Source organism: Oryctolagus cuniculus, chromosome 9 (genome assembly GCF_964237555.1).
Source record: "Oryctolagus cuniculus chromosome 9, mOryCun1.1, whole genome shotgun sequence".
In the NCBI taxonomy this organism is placed as follows: Eukaryota; Metazoa; Chordata; class Mammalia; order Lagomorpha; family Leporidae; genus Oryctolagus; species Oryctolagus cuniculus.
Genome location: NC_091440.1, coordinates 74,149,118 through 74,176,376, shown reverse-complemented (window position 1 = coordinate 74,176,376; position 27,259 = coordinate 74,149,118). Strand labels below are relative to the sequence as shown.

At 43.4% G+C, this 27,259-nt stretch overlaps 1 protein-coding gene across 4 annotated transcripts in view; it reads right to left on the bottom strand.

The window, feature by feature from the left end:
* The window catches only part of LHFPL6 (LHFPL tetraspan subfamily member 6), a 274,269-nt gene that overhangs the window by 27,216 nt on the left and 219,794 nt on the right, over positions 1–27,259 (bottom strand). For all 4 annotated transcript variants that reach the window (XM_008274501.4, XM_070048958.1, XM_070048959.1 and 1 more), the window contains one exon: positions 6,310–6,408. In XM_008274501.4, coding sequence (XP_008272723.1) covers positions 6,310–6,408 — 99 coding nt within the window. The remainder of the gene's footprint in view (positions 1–6,309; positions 6,409–27,259) is intronic.

Here is a 27,259-nt window from a genome sequence, read left to right as displayed (position 1 = left end):
CACCAAAAGAAATAACAAGAGCAAAAAAGACTCAGGAAGAATTTATAATAATTTTTGTTTATTCAGTTTTTTAAACTATGACTTGATCTTGATTATCTTCTGGGGGGTGGTTAAAGTCATTAGTCCCACGAAAGTGATGCCAGGGCCAGCGCTGTGGCATAGCGGATAAAGCCTCCCTGCCTATAGTACCGCCATCCCATATGGGCACTGGTTCAAGTCTTAGCTGCTCCACTTCTGATCCAGCTCTCTGTTGTGGCCTGCAAAAGCAGTAGAAGATGGCCCAAGTTCTTGGGCCCCTGAACCTATGTGGGAGACCAGGAAGAAGTTTCTGGATCCTGGCTTCGGATTGGCGTGGCTCCGGCCGTTGTGGCCATCTGGGGAATGAACCAGTGGATGGAAGACCTCTCTCTCTCTCTCTCCCTCTCTCCCTCTCTCCCTCTCTGTAACTTTTACTTTCAAATAAACAAATAAATCTTAAAAAAAAAAAAAGTGATGCCACGATTCTGGCCAGGATATCAGTGGCCAAAGATACACAGAAACACAATGGCAGCTGCCTTTTCAGTGGTCAGAACTCAGCAGTAGGATTTCCTCTTTTTTTTTATTCTGTCCTTCCATTCTCTCTCCCTTTTTTTAACCATTCAACAGATAGCAGATATATAACATGCAGCTAATGGTTATGTCTATCTTATTCACAATTTTATGTGTGTGGCATAACTTTTGTACACAGAATGTGCTTAATAACTCTTTGTTGAGGAGTTGGTGCCGTGGCATGGTAGGCTAATCCTCTGTGATACCAGCATCCCATAGGGGCACTGGTTTGTGTCTTAGCTGCTCCTCTTCTGATCCAGCTCTCAGTTTATGGTGTGGGAAAGCAGTGGAAGATGGCCCAAGTGCTCTGATCTCTCTGTCTCTGTCTTTCTATGTAACTCTGAATTTCAAAATAAACATTAAAAAAAAAAAAAAGAAAAGGCTCCAAATTAAACAAAAAGAAATGTTCTATTTTTGGTTCTAGCTTCACCCAAATGATCTCCTCATAAAAGTTTAAGTAGAAAGAAAGCATCATAAGGAGGCAAAGAGCTAAAAGGGATGTTTCCAGAAGCATGTGGACAGGTCCGGCTCAGACAGGAGTCGAGGAGATTTCTTCCTTACTGAAAACTGGAAGCAGCAGACTCTAATCACTCCCAACATTGAGAGCTCGGCGTCTTGAGTTGATGGTACTGTTCTTGAGAAGCCAACAGAATAATTTCAAGAACAGGAAACATGATGGCTTCTTAATGAAATTAAATAGCAAAATGAAAGCAATAATTATTCAAAATTACTTGGCAAATTTGCAAGACAAATTAATTGAAACACTATTTTTGATCATAAGGATATAATTAGAAAACTCTTTGGTGGATGAAAATATCTCTGAGGCATGAATTAAATCAATTGGACAACCTGATTATAAAGATCTTAGGCTGAACATGTAAATCCAAACATACTGTTATGGAATATGAAAGGAGGAAAAAAGACTGATCAGCATTAAAACCCTAATAGCACATATCTACTTGGGCTTTATTATGTGCTAGGTGCTGTGTATTATTCTTATCCCTTGTACTATTTGTTCCCTCACAAAGAAGTAACATCATCATCTTCTACACTTAATGGTATCCAGGGGAGAGGAACATCTGGCCTGCAGGCAGTGTAAGACCCGTGAAATCATTTGATCTGGCCCTGCCAAAGCAACTACAGGCAGGAGTTGAAATTCAATAAATCCATAGCAGGCTAATTTTTCAGTTGATACTTTTGTATGGGACACAAATGATATTATAAATATCCAAACAGCCCCTGGCAGAAAAAAAGTTCTTCATCTCTGCCATTATAGCCTCTTGTTTACATCACAGGCTACAGTGACAGAGGGAGCGCAGGGCACTCAAAAGTCAGACAAAATACAGATTGGCTGAGATACATTTTTTCTCTTAATTTTCCACTTGCAAATATCACTACTTTACAATGAAATCCATTTCTAGAATACTCTAAGCATGTCCAAGCCAGACCAGAAGAAGCCAATTGGCACATGGCTTCCCCTTGGCTGCAGTTATCCAGATAAGAATGAACATGTGACGAAACTGGCCCAGTGCACATAAGGAAGCAGACTTTGACTCCACTGCTGGGGGAAGAGCTCACCTTCCCCTTCTGATAGAAAAAAGAATGCTCAGAGCCTTACGTGCCAAATGTACTATGGTCAGGGGGAGAACTAGCTCAAGATAAGGCCAGTCTACAGATGGCAGATGGCTGTAGCCAATCTACAGATGGTTCCTCCTGAACCCGGGCCCTGGATAACATCTTTGCACCCCTAGACTAGCCAACTGTACAGCTCATCTTAGCTCTGATGAACTCTCCTGCTGCAGTAGGAGATCCCAAAAGTCTTTTTTGTTTATTTTAGTCAGTTTGACTCACATTATTAATACTTTTTCTTCAAAGATTTTTATAACTTACTTATTTGAATGTCAAAGTTAGAGAGAGGGACACACACACACACATACACAGACACACACAGAGACAGAGAGACAGAGAGACAGAGAGAGAGAGAGAGAGAGAGAGGAGAGAGATCTTCTATCAGCTGGTTCACTACCCAGATGGCCACAATGGCCAAGCAGAAGCCAGGAGCCTCTTTCAGGTTTCCAATGTAGGTGGTAGGGGCCCAAACACTTGGGCCATCTTCTGCTGCTTTCTCCAGGCCATTAGCAGGTAGCTGGATTAGAAGTGGATCATCCAGGACTGACACTGGAGTACATACGGGATGCCAGCATTGCAGGTAGTGGCTTTATATTCTATGCCACAATGCTGCCCCCTCAGCCAAATTTTTATAACTTAAGCCTAAAGCACCTTAATTAAAAAAAAAAAGACTTACGCAAGTTTGTTATTCAACTCTAGCAAAGCACACAAAAAATCTTCAATATAACTTATGGAATTTTTTTTCAAAACACAGGTATCGATCACTTGCACTTGCATTCTTTGAAACACAGATGGAGAGAATTATAATTTCTGGTGTGGAAACCAAAAATATATATTCTCAACAAGACTACTTTTAATTTTAAGTTATTTGAGAGACAGCAAGAAAGGCACATAGACAAAACACTCTCCCATTCAGCAGTTCACTCCTCCAGTGCCCTCAGGGGCTGAGTCGGGGCTGAGCCGGGGCTGAGCCAGGGCCTCCCAAATGGGTGGCAGAAACCCAACACCCTGAGGCATCACTACTGCCTCCCAGCGTCTGCATCAGCAGGAGGCAGTGGCTGGCTCTGTCCCTGTGCTTTGGCTGGGCCCCTGCCGCCCATGTGGCAGACTCGAAGAAGGTCCTGGCTCCTGCTTCAGCAAGCCACAGCCATGGCCATCTGGGGAGTGAATCAGTGGATGGAAGGCATCTCTCTCTGTCTCTCTCTCTCTTACCTTCCCTTCTTCCCTCCCTCTATCCCTGCCTTTCAAAATAAAACAAATAAGTCTTTAAAAGTAAATAACTAAAAAAAAAAAAAAACAAATAAATCTTAAAAAAAAAAAAAAAAGAAAACACTTCAATTTCCTGGAGTGCTCAGTTTTAGTTAGCTTAATAAAAACACATACAGGAAATCATTACCGCTTCTAAAAAGGCAACTTCCTTTTTTTAGGTTTCATTTGATATTCAAGTTTTTCAGCCACGATGTTGAAAAGATACACAATACTGGGGTATAGTGATTAAAACCACAGCAGCAGGACCAGGAGCTTCATTATAATCTGCTAATTAATATAGCAACACAGAACAACAGACCACCAAGAACGGACTCTCTTCAAGCTGAGGCCTGTGTTAAACAGAATGCCTCAAAAAACAGGGAAAGAAAAACGCCAGGCACTGTACTAAACAGTCACCCCCTGACCCAACGCAGCTGGCTGTCTGCGTAGCACCAGCACGCTCCCCCTTCTCTACATTAACGGCAATCACAAACTCATCCAGACTGAGGAAGACTGAGGTTCGTCACCAAGAGAAATCTCTCATTTAAAAAAAAATATGTGTGCAAAATCAAGTGATGTCTAGAACAGTCTTCTCCCCTGAAAGAGCCAGGATTCTCCCTTCGGAAAGCAAGGTGGTTGTCAACCATTACGTCAGATAAAATGGCTTCAGTCTCAAATTCACGAACGCTTGCTACCATGCCACATCTCTCTATTTTCCCACGATATCTTAGAGGGAATTTCTTTTTCCATACATATTCTAACAAAAATTTTAAAATAAATAATTATTTGGGATAGTGTAAGATGTCATTAGATCAAATGCCTCAGAAGTCCTCCTTAGAGCGAAATATCGGATGTGAAAAGTAGATGTTTATGTTGGTAACTTGCTACACACTAATTGTCAGAAACTTAATGTGTTCATGTACCAGGGATGGGGAACCTCTGGCCATGAGCCATGGAAGGCCCTGCCAAGACAACTGCAGATGGAACCCAAATTTCAATAAATCTATAACAAACCAATTTTTAAGTTGATAATTTTGTATGGTCTGTGAATGATGTCATGAATACCCAAACGGGCCTTGGCAGAAAAGAGAAGGTTTGCTGTCCCTGAATGGTAGTGGAAAATGTATTTATCAATAAGTTTGCGGTGATGGGCTTAAGGGCATGCTACCTGCACGTAAGGCACAGTGACATTTGAGAAAACAGCAGGAGTAGGAAGGTCACACTCACCTTCCCTGCCCTTCTCCCCGAAGCAGGTTATAAAAGCTAAGAAAGATCATGTGACCTTCCTCCGGAACAGGTCGTAAGGTCCTCGTCTGAGAGATGCTCACTGTACGCCTGGAGGAAAGGAACGTCCCATCTCTGAAGACACAGGGACACTAGTGAAAACTACAAGGACCTGGCACTTTCTTATTAGTACCCAGAGGAATAAATCCATGAGGAACCCTCTTTCCGCCCATGTGAGCACATCTCTCAGTGGTGCCTGACTGTGGCTGCTTTGGAGGCCTTCTGAGGACCTTTTCTTATTGCTCCCTAGTGCCTTGCTGCACTGCTGCTCCTCACCTGCCAGGTGCTTCAGTCTCCTCCTGGGAACCCACAGATTTCCTTTGTTTTAAAAATTCAGCTCCACCCTCATCCTTTTCATAAACTGGTCTACTACACTGGAGTGAAAATGCTGGGTGGGCCAGCACTGTGGCATAGCAGGTAAAGCTGCTGCCTGTGATGTCAGCATCTGATATGGGCACTGGTTCGAGTCCTGACAGCTCTACTTCTGAGCCATATCCCTGCTCATGGCCTGGGAAAAGCAGCAGAAGATGGTCCAAGTACTTAAACTCTTGCCACCCAAGTGGGAGACCCAGATGAAGCCTCTGGCCTGGCCCAGCTCTGGCCATTGGCAGCAATCTGGGGTGTGAACTAGCAGATGGAAAATCTCTTTCTCTCTCTTTCTCAGCCTTTCTATAACTTTCAAGTGAATAAATAAATCTTTAAAAAAAGAGAAAATGCTTTGGATTCCTTAGCCCTTATTGTCATTGCTTTGACTGATTTGTTCTCCTTGTCTTCTCAAACAACTGTTTTTAAAAATGAGTAATAAATATATATATATAAAGATTTATTTATTTGGAAGGCAGAGTTAGAGAGAGAGAGAGAGAGAGAGAGAGAGAAAACTCTTCAATCCTCTAGTTCATTCCACAAATGGCCAAAAAGACTGAAGCTGGGCCTATCGAAGCCAGAAGCTAGGAGCTTCTTCCAGGTCTCTCACATGGGTTGAGTGGCCCAAGGATTTGGCCCATTCTCTGCTGCATAACTTCTGGCTACCATACCAGGATATGTTTTTCTTTCTTTTTTATTTTTTTAAAGTCTCAGGCTCTGCCTTGACTCTTTTCTTTTTTTAATTCTGTCTTTTTTTTTAAAAAAAAGATGTATTTATTTTAAAGGTAGAGTTACAGAGAAGCAGAGGCAGAGAGAGAGAGAGAGAGAGAGAGAGAACCGGTCTTCTATCCACTGGTTCACTTTCCAGATGGCCACAATGGCTGGAGCAGGGCCTATCCAAAGCCAGGAGCCAGGAGCTTATTCCAGGTCTCCCATGTGGGTGCATAGGGCCCAAGGACTTGGGCCATCTTCTACTGCTTTCCCAGGCCACAGCAAAGAGCCAGATTGGAAGTGGAGCAGCCGGGATTTGAACCGGCACCAATATGATGCCGGCACTGAGGGGCTGGCTTTACCCACTACTCCACAGCGCCAGCCCTGGATATGTTTTTCTTATTAATCTCTTTTCCACCTTGTATTTCTGTGAAACATCAGATACAGTTTTTTTCTAAAAGGAGGCCATCCACAAAGAGAACTTACCCAGGTCAAACTGGCCAGAAATGTAGCCACAAGTCTGCCGGACTTCCTCACTGTCCCAACCCAGGGGGTAGAGAGCACAGCCAGCACCAATCAACAAGCCTGCAAAGGAGATAAAATGAGAGGGCTTTACCCACTTAGCTCTGCATGCCGAGGTAAGACTACAGTAGAGTGGAATCGATATCTAGCAGAACAACAAGATCATGGTGCCTGCTTTGGGAAAGCACAAGCCACAATTCCCTTAAGCAATCCAAAGTCAATTTGATTCCAGGAACAATTTCAAGTCTGCTGAAAAGAGAAAAGGAAAAAATAAAAACAAAACTAAAAAACAAAACTTGACAGCTCAGTTTGGCTCCAACTTTGCATTTTAAAGCATTAAAAGCCTTGCAAATCCTGTTTAAGAAATACATCCAGAAGTTCTTTCAATTACTCTCACACAAAGCCAACAAATTCCACCCTTAATCCATGTAAACAAGTAATTCAAGAGCAGGCAAAAGTTCCTAATAGGTTATGCTTCATCATTCATTAGATGTTCTGTTTTAAGAATCAAAGGAGACTATTTCAGCATTGTCAAATTTTACTGGCAGCAGAAGGAACATAAAGATGTTCATGAACCACTTCAGCACATGGGGTGAACTGTGAACGGTACTGCCTGTTCTTACGCTCGGTTGAGAATCAGAGCAGTCATACTTCTCAGAAATGCTCCAGGAGACAGACACTGTCATCTAAGTACTCCTGGCTGCTCAAACCAAAAGGAGCGATGGGGAAGCTGAAGAAAGCAGCCATTTTAACATGAATTAAGTTACCATGACAGCACACTCTGCTCTGACAGCTTTCCAAGAGTGAGTCTTCCGCTTTGCCTCAAAGCCTAAAACAGTTTTACACACAGCTGAAGATTTGAGCACTCGCCATTTCGACCTGTGGGCTCATCTGAAAGTAAGATATTGCCAGCAATCATGAGTATTCTCATCACAGTGGCACTCCCAGTGTGCTGAGTCAGTAGGCCACCAAGGCATACACAGTGTGATGGCTCAGAATGTGGGCTTTGGGTGCGAAATGAGGGAATCTCCTAAATAAGAAAATCTGATACAGCTGAATGGAGGAGGAATGGCAGGACCCTAAATACGACTGCAGAAGAAACTTTTAATGTTTCCGTGCTGAGTCCCCTCCTGCCCCTTCGTCTTACCAGTGGGGTTTTCCCCTGGTAGGTGACTTTGAGTAGCCGGAAAAGGTTTCTTCACAGGCATGTAAGGTCGAGCTGCTTTCCAACTCCTCCTCAAGCATATGCTGAGCTGTGAGAACAGACATGCCCGTTCACAGACTCCCGTTTCCTACCTTGGCACCCCCTCCCATGGTCCATCCCTCAGTCTGAAGGAAAACGATCATCTCACGCAGAGGGGCCTCCATCCAAGGCAGCGCCAAGGAAGAGCCCCTGAAACTGCATTTCACTAACACCGGATGTCCCACAGGCAACTGTACAGACATGAACTGTGTTGAGGCTGCAGAGTAATTCAGAAAGCAGGGATACAAGACTTTGCAGACAAGGCCGAGGCCACAGTGGCTGGCTACTTCAGGCACTTTCTCTTCCAACAGACTACAGTATTTGGAGACAACTCCAGACTAGCTTTATCCACTGTCAAATCATGACATTAATTAACGAGGATGCCAAACTCTGTGTAAACTGAATTCCATGAATGTTTAATAAGCTCTGTGATATAACTTCCAAGTTACTCAGTTCTTAAATTAAAAGGTAACACCTCTTTCTGAGATCTTGTGATTCTTTTAAGATGAAAAAATGCATAAAGTCATTTAGATAGAAAATGTTCAAATGTAAGAAAAATTGAAAACAGTAACACTTAAGTTATCAGTAGTTTTTATCTGATAAGGAAATAAATGATGAACTGTCTTATTTACTAACATTCTTTGCAATGCAGCTGAAAAATAGGTGTCATGAAGTCACAAAAAATACCCACTTTGGTCCAATATTAGCTCGCTACTTTGGAGTACTATACAAAATTGAGTTTATAAGAACCATCAAATGAGGAGTTATGGATTGAACAGGGTTTGACTCCCTAAACTATGCAGGTGTTTGAACTCCAAAATCTTATTTTGATGGTTAATAGATTAATGCTAAATACTGATAGATTAGAGTAGTGGTTTGATGCCTTTGGGAAGTGACTGGATTGTGTTAGGTAGCTAGGGTGACCCTATGATGGAATCATGAATGGCCTTATAAGGAGATACCACATAGAGGGTGAAAGAAGAGTGTGTCAGCTGGATCTCTGTGCTGTTTGGCTCACCATGGTCTGGTTGCACTGCACTCATCATCACTGCCAGCCTCCATCACATGCCAGAGCAAGGGGGTACACAATCTTGAGGCCAAAATAAACCTCATCTCGTAAGTCACTTATCTCAAGATATTTCAGTTGAAGTCACACAAAGCTGGCTGATAACATGAGGGTACTTCAGAAAGCTCAAGGGAAAAATGGAATTAACGGCTAAGTTTATCTTGGTGTAGGTGCAAAAAAAATTAAAGTCCATGCTTAGCTTTTTCATTATATGCCATTTTCATAAACTTTTTGAAGATCCTTCATGTGCACAAATTTCAAAAAAAAAAACTTATCTTTCAATTCCATTTTCCTTTAACATGTTGGGAGTGCCCTTCGAGATAGCAAGTATGCTGGTAGTTCCTTAAGTGGCCAAACACTTTGCAATCACTATCTTTCTGTAGAAACCTTAGCTGTCTTTGGAACACTACAGAATGTGGAGTCAACCATATATTAGGAATAATTTTATACACCAGAAATTTGTGTTAAGTATATGAATTTTTAAAAAAAAAACTCACTATGAATATATGCTCACACTAACAAAATATGTTCAGTGGAGGGCAACAAGCTTATCTGAATTTTTACGTTAATATTTATGTTGCCTTTTTGTGGCATCTGCTAATGCTTGCTAACAGGAAAGGTACAGCAGACACCAAAGATTTGAGAAACATTTCAAGGAGAAGCAGTTATTACAAACAGATCATGCTAATTGGTTGTCAAAATCATTAGGGTCTATAGGCAAACATCAGTGCTCTTCTCAATATTTGGCTACAAATACGTGTTGATGGTGAAAGGGAGTCTCGGACTTAAAATTTGTATTAGCAAATCTGGCACCCGAAGCAGCCTGAAGATCAATTCTTAAATACAGTGAAATCTGATCCACCCAATTCTGTCACAAGAAGGGGTTTCAAAAAGATCATGAACAAATGGAATTAAAAGATACTGCACATTTTCCATAAACTTATTGAAAGCTCCCTCACATGAAGTTTTCCAAACATGATAAACACTGCAAATACCAGATGGCAGGCTCAGGAGAACTCCAGGTCAATTCAGGCAACAGTATCTTCCAATAAATGAAGGGGTGAGGGAGGGGAGTCGGCACAGAACCAGACAGTTCCACACCTATGCTTCCTGGTGTAGTAGTCATGAGCTACAAGCAGGTATTAAAATTTGTAATTAAAATTAAATAAAACTCAATTCCTCAGCTGTGGTGGATACACTGCGAGTGCTCGATAACCACAAGGCAACAGCGACTACCATACTGAATAATGCATACGTAGATCATTTTCTTAACTGCACAAAGTTCTTTTGGAGAGGGTGGTTTTAGATCTAAGACACTTTAAAAGGATGCTGGACTTGTCTATCTCATATTCATTGCTTATTAATGATCAAAATAGCCCTGCTTATTCTGTGAAGGGGCAGAGGTTAGGAAACTATTTTCTGTAAACTCTCCTGCTAGCAGGAATTCTGGGTCATATCTGTCAAAGAGAAGCCCTCGTGTGGGATTTGGAAGGTAAGTGAGGTGTAATGCATTATTCCCCACTGGCAGCTGTAGCCAGCGCAAGCCTTTCTTCAGACAACAGAACTGAGATTCTGGGAGTGGCTTCCAGGCATCCTCCCATCACCCACTAGGGCGGATCATCAGCTTTAGCATCTTTTGATCCCTGCACTTCCTGACTTCCTGAATTCAAAGAAGTTTCTCTGACCTTCACTTTCCCAGGTCTTCTTCTAATACTTCTGTAAAACTTTAAATCCCCGGGCTTCATCCCTTCTTCCTTGAAGTATTTAGAGTGGTTTCTTTTCCTGGCCAAAGCCTGACGGTTGATACATGTCCCACTCACACAAGAGCAGAGAGGTCAGTATGAATCTTTAAAAGCTATCACATTTGTTGAACACCATCCATTTCCTCTATGAACAATCTCTACCAACATTTACGCTAATTATTGAACCTCCCGGGCGATTGAAGACAGTGGTAGTCCAAGACTTCAACCATCTACGTAGTGTGGATTCTGGTTAGGGAATGTAACAGGCTGAGGAACCTCTCCTGGATTGTGCATTCTGAGGGGGATCCTTCCCATGTTAACTCACTGCCCTTGAAGGTATGGACTGAAGTCCACTGGCATTTTATTGTCTGTATTCAAGGACTATAATGCAAAGTAGAGGCAATTAAATGTGAACATGAGAGCATCTTTTCAATGGGAAAAACTGCCATCCTTCAGTTTTATCAGTGTTAAACCCTAGCCTACACTGTGGAAATCAATGTTTTTGATGGAAGCGCAGCTTAGAAATCCCTGAGTTAGGTACCACTAGGCTATTTATTATACTGCAGCTGAAATGGGGCACAGAAAATATTCTGGAACTTAAACTGATTGTCCAAATGATATTTTAGTGGTCTGACAGGTTTTAATATCACTGGTTGCCTAATTTGCTCCTGGGAAGTAAGTGGCACAATTAGAATATCTAGTTCACAAACTTTTACAGTATTTACATGGGTTTTCTTTATTAGATTTATAAAACTTGTGATTATCACATGAGCTTAATTTTAATCAAATTCCTTTGTTACTGCCATAAAAGACATCTTAAAAAAGGTAACATTATCACACTTTTTGAAAATCTGCATGTGGGAGTGCAGGTGAGGAGAAACACTGTGAAGCAGGGCAACAAACCTGAGGAAGGCGATAGCAGGGAGGAGGTGTGAGATCATCTGCAGCTACAATTTGCAATTAAGAAGCAATCTAGTTTTGCAATCCTAAGGACTTTGCAACTTTTAAGGGGTCATGAGTAAATCACAAATTACTGTCAATTGGTTCAATTTTTAGTTTTCACACAGCACCCCACTGAAATCAGCTAAGTGCAGGTAATAGACCATGAGGAAGGTCATTTTGTAGAAGGTCTTTGGATTGTGGGGAGACGTTGCCTCCTTAAAAAAAAAAGAAGAAGAAGAAGAAGAAGAAGAAAAAAATCCAACAGATGACCTAATAATTGCAAAATTAAAATAAATAAATTTTAATGATGCATTGACTAGTAAGCCATTTCATCTTGAGCACCGTGGGGCCTGGGGCTCACCCTGTTCAAGGACAATTAAAATATTTTAAGATCCAAGTCAGTGGAATGACCTCTAAGGAGAAACCAATGTTAATGGGAAAAAAGATGGCATAGATGAATGCAGGGAGTGGGCTCTTGGGATCTGGGCAGGGACTCTGTGTTATAAAAAAAAAAAAAAAAAAAAAATGTGCTCCTTATCCCCCAGTGAACTCCGGGGTCCAGACTTTAGCCTGGATACACCCCAGTCATAAACTACCTAGGGGAAATTTCCTACTGGAAACTCAGTTTTCACAAAATACTAGCAATATCTGCCATGATACTAATTATCTCTTAGAATTGGAATGAGAAGTCTGAAGTCTGCAAAGAGCTCAGTGTTTGAAGCAAAAACCTGGGGCTGGGAATTCTCCCTTCTGCAAAATTCCCCGTCTTCGTGCTCGGCACTTAGCACTTAGCCAGCTGAATATTAACATAACAATACGGCTCCTGCCAGGAAGGCAAAACAAACCTCCAGCCAGCCAATGCCAATTACTCCCCACAGGTGGTAAGAATAGAGTCCTCATGTTAAACCCATAAAGCTTTATTTTTTCCAGGCCACTCCTGAAAGTTTTTATGTGATCTCACTTTTTTCCATGACTATTGCTCCATTCTTTTTCCACAGTTTATTACTTCTTTTTTTTTTTTTTTTACAGCATGACTTTTTCTACCCATGCCCCTTCAGTGGTCACACCAGCGTCCCCGTCAATTCTTCCTTTGTTTTGGGGATACTTTTATCCTTGCTCCTGTTCCTTTATCTTCCTCTTTGTGGCCAGCACCCAGGGAAATTGTTTTCTTGACTGTTCTCATGGAAGCCGCTCAATCTCCTAGCCTGTTATCTGGACCTCTCTTTGCAAGAGGTTGGCCCGTTTCCATCCCAAAGTCTCCACAGGCTAATTCATGGACTCAATAGTCATCCATTTTCATCCCCAGATAAGGGCCCCTTTACAAAACAGAACAATAAAATAAATCCAGGGGTGAGGAGGGAACAAGAACAAGGGCCAGGATTGTAACTCCTCAGACCCTGGCAAGGCAACTGGGAGTCAGCTATTCATGCTACAAAAAGGAAGTTTTAGTAAGCCACATCTACTTTCAAAGTGTTTTCTGGAAACTGAGGCACAGAGGATGTAAGAGGCTTGTCCCAGGACACAGAGCTCAAATTAATCCGAGGGCTCCTGGATTCCCGTTCAGGTCTCTTCCCCAGCAATCACGATCCCAATGACTGGACTCAAGTCCACTCCAAGGTCACACATTCACCACCCACAACTTGAGTTCAACCAGAGACATGCTGGATTTTACTTATAGCATTTTTTAAAAAGATTTATTTATTTATTTGAAAGTCATATTTACACAGAGAGAGAAGGAGAAGGAGAGAGAAAGAGAGAGAAGGAGAGGTCTTCCATCTGCTGGGTCACTCCTCAATTGACCACAACAGCAGGAGCTGCACCAAATCGAAGCCAGGAGCCAAGAGCTTCTTCTGGGTCTCCCACTCAGGTGCAGGGGCCCAAGCAGTTGGGCCATCCTCTACTGCTTTCCCAAGCCATAGCAGAGAACTGGATAGGAAGTGGAGCAGCTGGGACTTCAACTGGCTTCCAGATGGGATACTGGCACGGCAGGCGGCGGCTTTACCCACTACGCCACAGCACCAGCCCCTAACATATTTTACTAAGTGGTTCTTAGTATCTCTAAGTCCAGATTCTGACATTTCTTTATATATTTTTTAAGATTTATTTATTTGAATGGCAGAGTTACAGACAGGGAGAGAGGGGGAGAAGGGGAGGGTAGGGAAGGAGGGAGGGAGGAGGAAGAGACAGACGGAGAGAGAGAGAGGGAGAGGGGGAGAGAGAGGGAGAATCTTCTATCTGCTGGTTAATTTTCCAAATGGCCTCAACGGCCAGGAATCTGGAACTCCTACATGGGTGGCAGGGGCCCAAGTACTTGGGCCATCTTCAGCTGCTTTCCCAGGTGCATTAGCAAGGAGTTGGGTCAGAAGTAGAACAGCCAGGACTAAAACCAGTGCCCATATGGGACGCTAGTGTTCCACAAGGGGACTTAACATGCTGTACCTCAATGCTAGTCACTGACATTTCTTCAGTAATTGAAAGATGTGCAAATTCGGAGTCTGCACTCAACTGACTACAGCCACGTCATGGCCATCCTGTGCAATGTCTCAGAGGCTCTGGCCAATCTCAAAGGCATTTGGTCTTGTGAGTGCTGATTTACTGCGCTTACTACCACTGGGCACTGGGGAATGCTGCAGATGTCCCCTTCTCTGGGTGCCAGCGAGAGAGAACCCAGAATGCAGCTCTAGCACTCACAGGTGCATCTGCCTACACAGAGTGCTGCGGTGAGAGATGGATCCTTGAGCATCAGAGCTCTAGCTGAGGAAGGCCTATCTCATCTTAACACTACAATGTAGATACAATAGTTATGTAATGACCAAAAGCATTTTCACAAATAACAATCAAAATATATACTTTGGGTTTTCTGACAATGATTTCCAAAATGACTCATTGCTTGCCATTTCTTCTGCTTTTCCAGCACACGTGACAAGAGGCAAACACAGAGTGTATTAGGCCCCAGAACACCTGCTCCTTAGCTCACAGCAAAAATTCATAAGCTGATTTCAGCCATGAATGACTTTCTATTTTTTTTTCTTCCTAAACTTCTAGGCAACCTTTGATAGAAAAAAAAATACAGTTGTTTCAAACCGTAAAACCTTGAGGGAGATGCTGCAATTTCTATGTGGCTGTATTTCAGCAAACTACTCTGATAGAAACCAGTACCTTTCTAGCCACAGCAGTAAACAGTACTTCAATGCTACCATCTCACCTCTCTGAGACTCAGTTTTGCTTATTTGTAAAATGGAGAAAATATCTACTTCTTGCAGCTTTTGCAAGGATTAAATGAGACAGTGTTACTTAAAAAGGTCGAGCAGAGAGAGTGCAATGGACGGTCTTTACTGTTACACTTTAGACAGTGTGATATGGATGAGGGTGGTGATGGATTTGATTCAGGCTGATGTGTTGCTGTACAAAGTTTACCTGATGTCAAGTCTTCCTCTCTTGGAGAAAGTCAGAAGGCCCCAGACAGGCTAATCCTGGAGCTCAGAGGAGGAACACTGGCTCAAGCATTCACATCAGCCTTTGAAACCTCAGGCAGCACCAGCAAATCAGCCATAACGTGGTGACTCTCACACATGCACAAAGAGTAGTACAGCACTACCAGGCCGAGAAACCCTTTGCTCCTTTCTCTCTCTCTCTCTCTTTTTTTTTCTTTCTACTAAAGGCAATATTGTCCTGCCTGAGAGGTAGGCAGAGCCAGCACTGATGTCCCCATTAGGTAGATGGAGAAATGGAGGCACAGACAGCTAGGGAGATCTCGGTGCTCCACACACGTGGATAAGCAGAGGCAGAGCTGGGGCACACTCAGAGTGCTTGGCTCTTCTTACAGGAACAAGAGCTCAGTCCATCACCTTCACTCTGAGACTGCAGGTAAAGGAAGCAACCGTGCTCGGCGTGGAGGACACACCTGTAAAGTGTAACGTTTTCATTGACCCTGCAGGTGACTTTGGTAAGCCAGAGGAACATAAAGGCACAGTCGGAAATCGCTAGAGTATCACGGTCCAACAGAACACTGCTCAGACTGATGTGCCCGAGAAATAGCTGGGCACTTACTACACTGCAGATTTCTGGTGGTGTCATCCTGGCGTGGGGCCTGATCTCCCGGGGAGCCGAGGCTGAGGTCAGGAGAACACTCTGCATGCTGGAGGGCCCAGAAACAGTGCATACTCGGCTGTCTATTAGGTCAGGTTTGAGTCCTGACCCATCCCCCAACCAGATGCAGGACCTGGAGCAGCATGCTGTTGGCTTTTCTGAACTCAGATTTTCATCTACAAAATATATCTAATACTTCCCTTATCTTTACACTGTTATTAGAAATAAATTAGATTTGAGACCGGCACTGTGGTTTAGTGGGTAAAGCTGCCGCCTGCAGTGCCAGCATCCCATATGGGTGTCAGTTGAGTCTCAGCTGCCCTACTTCCAACCCAGCTCCCTACTATGGCCTGAGAAGGCAGTAGAAGATGGCCCAAGTCCTTGGGACCCTGCACCCATGTGGAAGACCTGGAAGAAGCTCCAGGCTTCCCATCGGCTCTGTTCTGACCATTGCAGTCATTTGGGGAGTGAACCAGCGGATGGAAGACCTTTCCCTCTCTCTCTGCCGCTGCCTCTCGGTAACTCTGATTTTCAAAATAAATAAATACATCTTTAAAAAAAAAAAGAAATAAATTAGATTTACTATAAGTGGCTGGCTCATGGGCAGGCATTTAGCTTAGTTTATAAGACACAGATTAAAACACCTACATCTCATACTGCAGTGTATGGGTTTGATTCCCACCTCTGGCTCCTGACTCCAGCTTCCTGCTGCTACAGATCCTGGGAGGCACTGGTGATTGCCCAAGTAGTTGGGTCCCTGCCACACGGGAGACCTAGATCATGATCATGGCTCCTGGCTTCAGCCCCAGATCAGTTCCAGCCATTGCAAGTACTTGGGGTGAATCAGTAGATGAACATATCTGTATAGCTGTTTTTGTCTACCTCCCAAATAAATAAATAAAAACATTTTTAAAAATGGTCTATTTACTTGTTTGAAAGGCAAAGCAACAGAGGGAGAAGGGGAAATGGAGAAGGGGGAGGAAGAGTGAGAGAGAGAGAGAGATATCTTTCATTTGATGGTTCTGGTCCACTCCTCAGATGGCCCCAAGAGCCATGGCTGGGCCATACCAAAGCCAGGAGCCTGGTCTACCACCAGGATGGCAGAAGCCCAAGTACTTGGGTCATTATCTGCTACCTTCCCAGGTGCATCCCAGGAAGCTGGATGGGAAGTAGAGCAGCCAGGACTGACACTCAGCTGTGGAATGCTGATGTCACAAGCAGCAGCTTAATCTGCTGAGCCACAGTGCTGTCCCCAAATAAAAATTTTAGTTTAAAAAGTCCCTGGTTCAGACCTCAACATAGTAGAGGCTTGGTATAGTATACTTGTTTGTGTTAATATTAATGATAAGGTGCTGTCTTAGCAGTGTACACTTTTCATTTTATTATACCTGCCAATTTCAGATTCTTCATTAGCTACTACAGGCACTCAACAATTTAAAACAAACAAATAAACAAAGATACTGTTTAACTGCTTGCTCACATCTAGAGAAGAAATGCTTTCTGGAACTGAGCACATCTCTACAGCTAAGAATTACTACATTTCTTTTGTACCATCCAATATAACATTAAGAAAAAATTCACACTTACAGAAAAGTTGGAAAAATTAGATAATGAACACCCATACATCTATCATTTAGGTTTACGGCTAAGAAGCCATTAAAATTTGCCTTATCATTTATCTGCTCATTTTTCCATTCCTCTATTGGACCATAAATCCACCTTTTGGGGGGGTGCTTCTCACAGTAGGTTTCAGGCATCAATATATATAACGTTTCATATCCTCATAACCCATCCTCTCTCCTTCCTTTAACACAGTATTCTGTGCAGACCAATGCATGACACAGACTAAAAAGTTAGACCTCAAAACCAGAACTGAGTCAAGACTGCATCCCTAAGGCTGGATAGCACTAAACTGAGACACATTGCCATGGAGAGTGATGTATATACAGATCTACAGTAATGTACAGCTCTAAGCTTTTCTCATTTCCCAAACAACCAGCCTACAACCTATAATAGGATCTACTCTCTTTAGCCGTGTGAGCCAAAAATACAAAAAGAACTTCAAGAGACATTTCACAAAGCCCAGAATGACAACAGCATAGAGTTCCAGCATAGACAAGCCACTCAGCTCTAAGTTTTCAGTTATTTGTGGGAAATTAATTACTCCTGTTGATGACCCTCTTAAATAAGAAAAAGGAACTAGGGCAGGGGGTTAGCTTAGTGGATGCATAAGATGTCCTCATCTGGGTTTCGCTCCGAGATTGGGCCTCTGACTCCAGCTTCCTGCTATTACAGACCCTGTGGACAGAGGTGACAGATCAACTGACTGGGTCCCAGCCACCCACATAGGAGATTTGGACTGAGTTCCTGGCTCTTAACTCCTGGCTTACAGCCCCTGGCCATTGCAGGTATTCGAGGAGTGAACTAGCAGATGGAAGCTTTCTCTATGTCCCTGAAATAAAATTTTTAAAAAGGAAGGGAGGGAGAAAGGAAGGGGAGGAACTAGCATAATTATCTCCTTCAATACAAAACCCTTTAAGGAACAGGACTAGGCTCCAACATTCCTGTCGGTAAATATCTAACCAGAAATGAACAACAAAAGCAAAAAACTCAGCTCCAAGTAAATTTACACTGCAGACCTGGAGCCTATTCCACCCCTGCTTTGAAGACACAAGCTTAATTTCAAGCCAGACTCCAATCAATACATGCTGGCAAATTGTGGTTACCCTCACTCAGCTAAATGTTCTGGTGTTAAATGGAAAAACAAGAGTTTTTTGGAGTCAGAGATTCCTGTATCCGAATATTGGGTCTTCTACTCACTGGGTACTGGCTGAGCCAATCTCTTCGACTTGAGCCCCCCAATTTCTCTATGAAGTGGATATACCAGTGTCTCTTTACACAGTTGTTGACAAAATTGGGAAAAATACTTTTTAAAGACCTGCTATAGTGCAGAACAAACAGAAGTAGCTTCCCTTTTATGAAATAATGGAGAAGGAGAAGTAACACTCTAACCATTTATGTGGTTAACAGTGGCCTTATGAAAACAAAGTGCACCAATGTCAGGATGCAGCATGGAGCGGGACGGGTTTGTAGAACTTCTGTTGGCATTGCAGGGCTGAAGATGTCACACGTCTGAAGTCAGTGCCACATCATGAAGCGGGATGTCATTCCTTCCTCCTCCCAGCCTTCCCCACACAGCTCTTGCTATCTTTGCTTTGATTCCTGCTACAGCACTAATTCTGTTTCCTTTCCCTCAGGCCTGCAGAGTGGTTTGCTCTGTGCGTAGGAAATACCACCACCACTGCCCCATGAGCTCACTGTATAATCCCTCCAGAGGTCCTAGGTGTGCTGACAGCAGGGATCCTGGTGACAGGAGGGAGGGCCCAGCAGTGCACAGAGAGCGACAGCTGCAGAAAAGGCTCCCACAATCCATGCCTCCTGCGAGCAGGAGCAGGAGCAGGAGCAGGAGCAGGAGCAGACATTTCCACAATGGAAATGAGCTGTTCCAGTTCTGTGCAGATTGCTGGAGGAACTCTGCTTGCATCCTCACACACAACTCTCTCTGGATTCTGTGACCCCAAGGAAACGGCTGCTGATGGGGGCAGCCTATTCCTTTGTTGGACAGGAGAGGCAGGATCATGGCTGGGGAGAAAGGCACTAGGGAATGACCCATCTCCTATGGCTGTGAGAAACTGTAACGTATTAATTTTTAATTGTTATCCAGGTGTGAGTGAACAAGGGCCACAATCAGGTTTTAACTCAAATGGCATACTGATTTGGGAGCCTACAGTGGAGGAAGGACAACAGGTTTTGGAGCCAGAGGGTCTTAGGTGTACAGCCAGGCTTTTTCCTGGTTGGTGGTAGCCTTAGGCAGGTCACTTCCTTTTGGGGATGGTACAACATGAGAGCGTAGATCTCCAGGTGCTCGTGTCATGTTAGGTTCACCCATGACAGGAGAAGGTGCCCCACGTGCATTCACTCAGGATAAGCACACACAGAGGGAAATAACTCCCTCCCTAGTTTTGACCTTCAAGTACATAAAATTACCCAGAACAGTGGTGAACACAGCTAAAGGAATCTTCTAAAGGACTGATGAGTTCCCCGGGGCTTTTACTTGGGCTTCTCTTACAGTGTAAGTTCTATTTTAGAAACCTGTTTGAGTTCTAACAGAGAACTTAGGGAGAAGAGTAAAATCTGTCTTCCCACTGATGCCCTAACCAATACATCAAGTGCTCAAGGACGGACACATCCCTTGCTTCTCCACTCTCCTCTTTCGTTTCTACTAGTCTTTTTAAATTAAAGGATCAGAAATAATGTGTCTTGTTATTTTTTTCTAAGTTCCATCAAGCAATTCACACAGGTCAAGACCATGACCACACAAAAGTAGAAGGTCAGGCCATATTTTGAAAAAGTGGTAAAATTTACATTGGATGAAGACTCTGTTAGTCTGTAATCTGCCATGGTTGATGTGGAATAAACAGGCAGGTAGCTGGTTTAGATCTGTTTAGCTGGAGGTTGCAAGCCCCCATATGTAATACTACCCTCCTACTTGTCAACCAAAATACCTTGTTTCCTGGGATGCACTTGTTTCATCTGGGATCTAAGGAGGAGGGGTGCCATGAAGGTATGGATAGTGAGTTCCAAGTGGAATTCGGGGAGGTATCATATAATTCCTAGGCGGCTTCACACCTGTGGAAGCACCGTCTCCCATCTCATAAAAGAGGCTAACAACTGGAAGGGATCTCTTTTCGTTTTGCCTGCAGACCATGGCTGGAGGTATTCCCAGGCACCCTCTCCGTCTCCACCCTACCTCCCTTCAGAAAATACTCTGGTCCACTGACCACTCTTAATGGGTACTTCACTGTATGGAACATGCATGTATATGTATTTACTTTCCTACCCCTTGAATACACTTTATCATTTTTATACCTTACATGTGTCTACACTTAGAATGCTTGTCTTTGTGCAAGAAAAGATCCTGTACTGAAATTAATACACTCCAGCCCACATCACAGTGAGCTGAAGTTTGGCAAGTGGGAAGAGTATTTCAATGTTCTTTTAAAATGTAAGAGGTCAGTGGATAAAGCTGCAGTCTGCAACATAGGGGTGCAGGTTTGAGTCCCAGCTGTTCCACTTCCAATCCAGATCCCTGCTAATGTACCTGGGAAAGCAGCAGTGGATAGCCCAAATCCTTGGGCCTATGACCCCATGTGAGAGACCCAGGAGAAGCTCCTGGCTTCTGACAGGCCCAGCTCTGGCTTTGGGCCACTTGGGGAGTGAACCAACAGATGGAAGGCCACCCCACCCCCCACCAACTCTGCCTTTCAAATAAATAAATATTTTTTAAAAATGTGAAGTAGATAAACCCCTGAGAAAATGCTATGCAGTAAAAAAGTAAGCATAGCACACATGCCTTACATTTTAGATACTGTGATGGTAGACACTACTTATCATTGATTTGGAAACAAGAAAGTTGAAGCAGGAAGTTGCACACATTTTTGTCTTGACCAACTACTGTTTCTTGGTTCCCACCTTACAAAACTCCGTGTTCTGTTACTGACCAGTGGTAGTTCTCACTTTGTTTTGTGGGATGGAGGCTTCCTGGGTCAGGAAGCTCAGGTAGAAGCCACTTAGGTCTGTAGCTGTATTTGTTGTAATCTAGGATAATCTGGTATGATGTTCCCTTCTGGTTTTGTGATCCCAGCCAACTATCTTGCTGTTCTCTGGGGCATATTTCCTCATCTAATAAAGTAGGAACAAAGCTCATATCACAGAACTGTGATGAATATTAAAGCAGAGTTTTTGTTGTTGTTGTTGAAGATTTATTTATTTCTTTGAAAGGCAGGATATGAGACCTAGATATAGAGAAAGAGATCTTCCATCTGCTGGTTCACTTTCCAAATGGCAACAACCGGGGTTGAGCCAGGCTGAAGCCAGGAGCCAGGAACTCCTTCTGGTCTCCTACATGGGTGACAGGGACCCAGGTACTCAGGCCATCTCTGTTGCCTTCCCTGATGTATTCTGATAATACAGGGATATTCTGATAAATCAGGGAGCTGGATTGAAAGCAGAATACCTGGGACTTGAACTAGCACTCTGATATGACATGTTGGCATGCAAACAGTAGCTTAATCTGCCGTGTCACAATGCTAGCCCCTAAAACATAGCTATTTTAAACACACACACACCCACACACACACACTATATATGAATGAAGGTGGTCAAGCAGTGCATGTAAAATTGTATTGAAAGAAACTATGCATGGATGTCAAAAATCAAAATACTTTTTATTTTATTTTTCTAGGGACTTTTTGAACTGCTCTCCTACATATATATATATATATATATTCATATTGGTGTTCATACACACACGTACACAGATACATGTACCTTATAAATAATTTCATACAAATCACATATGTAGTTTTTATTATTATTTGGCTATATTTAAATTATTTAGTTTCCAATAGAATATGAGACACCTCTACTAACTTCAGTTTAGGATATACATTATTTTCACAATTTATACTCATAAAGTATCTTCTTACTACTAAAAAAAATCAGAGAAAAATTAGAGAGAGCAAAAGATTGCTGATGTGCACCAACAGTATATGGGTGGTCCATGCTCTGAAAACAGAAAAATCTTCAAAGATTTTTCCCTTCTTTCCCTTGCTGGGACATCAGGAAAGTACAACCTCATCTATTTTTCTTAGGTCTTTTTAAAAATACCATCAATTCCACTAAAAACCGTAAAGCCATCTGGAATAGCTGACAGACAACAATTTGGAAGCAATTTCTTTCAAGACATCTATAATGATTTTCCTCTCTGTTTTCTTTCCCTCTTGAAATGTCAAGGACAACTGAAACTTCTTACTTTTCCATCTGTGATTTACTGATCCTTCCCAAACAACTTTTGAAAGTACGTAAGAATTTTATTTCCAGTCAGTTCAATACTGTTTTCTTTTTTTATGTTAAGTGAAATTTTAAAAATTTCTTAAACATTTCTTTTATTTATTGGAAATGCAGAGTTACAGAGAGAGGGAGAGACAGAGAGAGGTCTTCCATCCCCAAATGGCTGCAATGACCAGGTCTGGGACCAGGCCAAAGCCAGGAGCCAGGAGCTTCTTCCGTGTCCCCCATGTGGGTACAGTGGCCCAAGCACTTGGGCCATCTTCCACTGCTTTCCTAGGCAGGGAGCTGGATTGGAAGTGGAGTAGCCAGGATTCAAACTAGCGCCCTATGTCATGCCAGCATCGCAGGTGGTAACTTTACTTGCTACACCACAACACTGGCCCCTCAGTGAACATTTCAAACATTATATTCAGTGTTTAGTGTGTTAATATTTAAAACTATAAAATGGCTATTAAACTATGCTGAAATATTATTATAATAAGGAAAAATGCTATGACAGCAGTCATAATAAAGTTACTCATCCCATTCAAATAGATTATCCTAACACCTTCAAATAAAAGTAAATACAAGTAAATGTAGTGTCTCACATTGCAGAATTAGCAGGCAGTACAATCAGGCCTATTCATTCTTAGCCTGGTGATCTAATTATATGAATAACACCAAATATCAACTATATACCAAGGTTCAAACCATGAGAAATAGTTTTATTAAACATTTAAAAATACATTTATCTATAATAAATACATGCACATAAATATATTTATAAATATACAAAAATTACGTGGTAGAGAAAATAATACTAATTGATTTCAGCTTCATAAATGAAGTTAGTGGGTTTTGGTTGCACCAAGCATGATGCTTGTAACTGGAAGAACTCAGGAAACTGAAGAGGTGACCCATTTAATCTATCATCTGGGGAGGAGAAGTAATGCAGGGACCATCACGATTCAAGCCTGTACTACAGCCATGTCAGTAACAAAGCCAATTAGGACCAAAGAAGTTAGTTCAATGCAGGCTGGAAATAAGGGAGAATGGCTTGTACTGGCTGCTTGCAATTTGATAGATGGCCATAGTCATCCCAGGTGAAGGAAATAGCCCGAGATGGACAGGCACAAAAGGAAAACAGAACAGAGGGAGTGAAAGAAATTAATGGTCACATGGTGGGGACAGGATCAATGACCCTTGCAGAAGGTCATTAATTCTAGACTAAGGAAGTTGGCCTTTATTTAGTAGGCAAAGGTATTAGTGTGCTAAGGCTACCACAACAAAAGACAGAACAGATTGCTTTAACAAGAGGAATCTTTCTTACTGTTCTAGACACTAGAAGTCCAAGACCAAGGTGTTGGATGTCTGATGTCTCCCTATGCCCCTCCCCTTGGTTTGCAGGTGGCCATCATCTCACCGTGCCCTCCCATGGTCTCTCCTCGGTGCAATTGCATCCCTAGGGTTTCTCTGCATGTCCATATTTCCTCTTTCGTTATAAAGACTCTGGTCAGATTGGGGTAGAGCCACGCTTATGGCCTCCATTTCTTAATCACGTGAGGAGCTAATGGGTAGGACATTGATATATGAGTTTAAGGGCACACAAGACTTGTTCAGTTCATAACAGAGATGTTAAGGTTTGGGGGGCTGAATTCCCAAATGCAAGAGCGAAAGGGAGCCCCAGTATGAGCTTATCTGGTGCTTCTCAAACTTCACCTTCAAACTATTCCTGAAGGCAAAAATGAGTGAACTCATATTTTAAATCAGGCTTTCTCTGAAACAGATTTTCCTTCCATACACCTGAACAATCATCTTGGAATGTTCCATTGTATTTGATGGATGGCCTTACTGTTTTAATAAAGAAACATTTTCTCCAAAATGTTGGAGTAAAACTGATGAACTAGTTAAGAAATTTTTTGTTTTGGCTTCACCCATCCTCAGCAAAGCACCCCCTTCCCTTTAAGCCTGTGTGCAGCTCAGTTTTAGATGAATGAATCCAGGCTTCAGTGCAAAAAGATAAAGTGGCATGTTGACAGTCACAGTTGGTTAGGAAACGAATCAGAAACGGAATGAAAGTTTTTGCTCCTCCTGTTTCTGCAGAAAGCTTTCTCTGTAGCACCACATTGTTCCACAAGAAAGAATGTACATGATGTCACTGGCATAGGCTACATCACATTCTGAAAGGTTCAGAGGTTGCCCAGCCCTAATTGAACAGTGAGATAAACTTCCCCACTGGGTGCCATAGACCCATCACCAGGACAGCTACTGCCCACAGGGCTGCGGAGAAACCAGTGGCTGGGAGTATCAGGGAGGTGCCTCAGACACCGCGCTTCCTCCAGGGGAACTACCTCCTGCTGCACATTTTTAGCTTATTTATGAAAGGAGAACCATGCCGCAGATAAATGCCTCCTTTTCCGCGTAGAGCTGAGCAGTTGCTAATCAAAGGCTGTCAAGCAGGATTTGTGTTACCCAGAGCTTCATGGGAGGCATAAAAAGAAAGATCACAACACCATGTTTATCTCCCTTTCATTGCTGTTTCTGGCAATAGTATTACAGCCAGGCAGGCTGAGTCAAAACAATTTTCTAAAAATATGGATCAGCTGAGACCATTTAAAGCCTCCTTTTATGGAGTTATCGTTAGGACTCTTCCCCCTGGGCTGCTGCGTGTACTCTTTCCCAGAGCCTTCTCGTCCAGGATCTCAGCATCCAAAACACACAACTCTTTCTCCTGGCCAGGCAGATCACTGCCTTGCAAAGACTGATCAGCAAGTCTGCATTCTTCCCAGGAGCCTGGGCAACCATTCCAAAGGGTCCTCTCATGCAGGCTGGATGTGGCAGGAGCCTCATTTTCTGTTGGGGGTGGAGGGTAATTGGTTTTCTAGGTGGACCTGGTGCCGCCCAGCAGGTGGGACTGGCTGTGCACCCATCTGTTTCAGCCTTTCCAAGAACGAGTTTTTTTCTTTCCCAGTTTTTAGGCAAGGAGGGAGCTAGATTCCAGAGAGTAAGCCGTATGCCACAATTCTATATGGATAGGGGAAATCGGCCCTGGGTATCTGCTCAGTTTTTCCATCCAACTCTGTTTGAATGGCTCCTGGGGGCAATGCCAAAGGGACGCTGGAGGAAGTTTGCTTTCTGTATAGATTCTATTTCCTTGATATTAAAACCTACAAACAAAGGAAATGCAACAGCATGCAAACAAGCTTTATATATAGATAATTTTCAGAATTTATGCTTCTTAAAAAGCTATCTGCGGCCGGTGCTGCGGCTCACTAGGCTAATCCTCCGCCTGTGGCACAGGCACTCCGGGTTCTAGTCCCGGTCGGGGCACGGGATTCTGTCCTGGTTGCCCCTCTTCCTGTCCAGCTCTCTGCTGTGGCCAGGGAGTACAGTGGAGGATGGTCCAAGTGCTTGGGCCCTGCACCTGCATGGGTGACCAGGAGGAAGCACCTGGCTCCTGGCTCCTGGCTTCGGATGGGCACAGCGCGCCGGCCGTAGCGGCCATTTGGGGGGTGAATCAACGGAAGGAAGACCTTTCTGTCTCTCTCTCTCACTGTCTAACGCTGCCAGTCAAAATAAATAAATAAATAAAAGCTATCTGCTAAGAGGGCAAGAAATTTTACTTGAGAAAGGAACCCAGTGGAACATCTCGTTTCCCATCTTTGTGCTTTCCCCTGGAAGCTCTGGAGGTCTCCGTGGGGGTCTACAGAGGACACACAGGTGAAAGTGATGAGGAGACCTGCAAGTGGAGAGCAGGAGGCCTGGGCCCCCACCAGGGCAGGGAATCCTGCAGCTACCTGCTCTCCTGCTGGGCTGTCACGTGACCTTTTATAGGAGATTAAGGTTCAGCTGCTAAATATATTTTTTTAAAGATTCATTTGTTTGTTTGAAAGGCAGTATGAGAGATCGAGCGAGCAAGAGAGAGAGAGAGAATCTTCCATCCACTGGTTCACTCCCTAAATGGCTGCAACAGCAGGAGCTAGGTTAGGCTAAAGCCAGGAGTCTAGAACTCCATATGGGTCTCCCATATAGGTGGCAGAGACCCAAGTGCTTTACCATAATCCACTACTTCCCAGGGGCAATTAGCAGAGAACTTGACTGGAAGCAGAGTAGGGCAGGTACAGCAGCAGTTTAACCCCAGGCACCATGACGCCCACCCCAAGCTGCTCCCTATTTTTGAACATCCTAAACTGATATGACAGGTCAAAGTGTGTCCTTTTCCTTCCAAAGGACCCTTTAATACCTCAGAATGTGACTTTAATACCTCAGAATGGAAAATCAAATTGTTGCAGCTGTAATTAGTTAAGATGAGGTCATACTGCAAGTAGGGTGGGTCAGTAATCCAATACAACTGTGGTGTCCTTATGAGAGGATGGCCAGGGGCCAGAGCAGTGGCTCAGTAGATTAATCCTCCCCCTGTGGTGCCAGCATCCCATATGGGTGCTGGGTTCTAGTCCCGGCTGCTCCTCTTCCAATCCAGTTCTCTGCTGTGGCCTGGGAAAGCAGTAGAAGATGGCCCAAGTGCTTGGGCCCCTACACCCACATGGGAGACCAGGAAGAAGCTCCTAGCTCCTGGCTTCAGATCGGCGCAGCTCCAGCTATTGCGGCCATTTGGGGAGTGAACCAACGGAAGGAAGACCTTTCTCTCTGTCTCTCTCACTGTCTGTAACTCTACCTCTCAAATAAATAAATAAAAATCTTTAAAGAGAAAAACAAAAACAAAAACAGAGAGGATGGCCAGACGAAGGCACATAGACAGCAAGGCACCCAGTCTGGTGAAGGCAGAGGTGGAGTACAGATCACGCTACCAGCAGCATATGCCTAGGGCCACGAGAAGCTAGGAGAGGGCGAGGAAGATTCTTCCTAGAACTTTCAGGGGGAGCATAGCCCTGCCACTGCTTAAATTTATTTCAGGCCTCCAGAACTACGAGAGGAGAATAA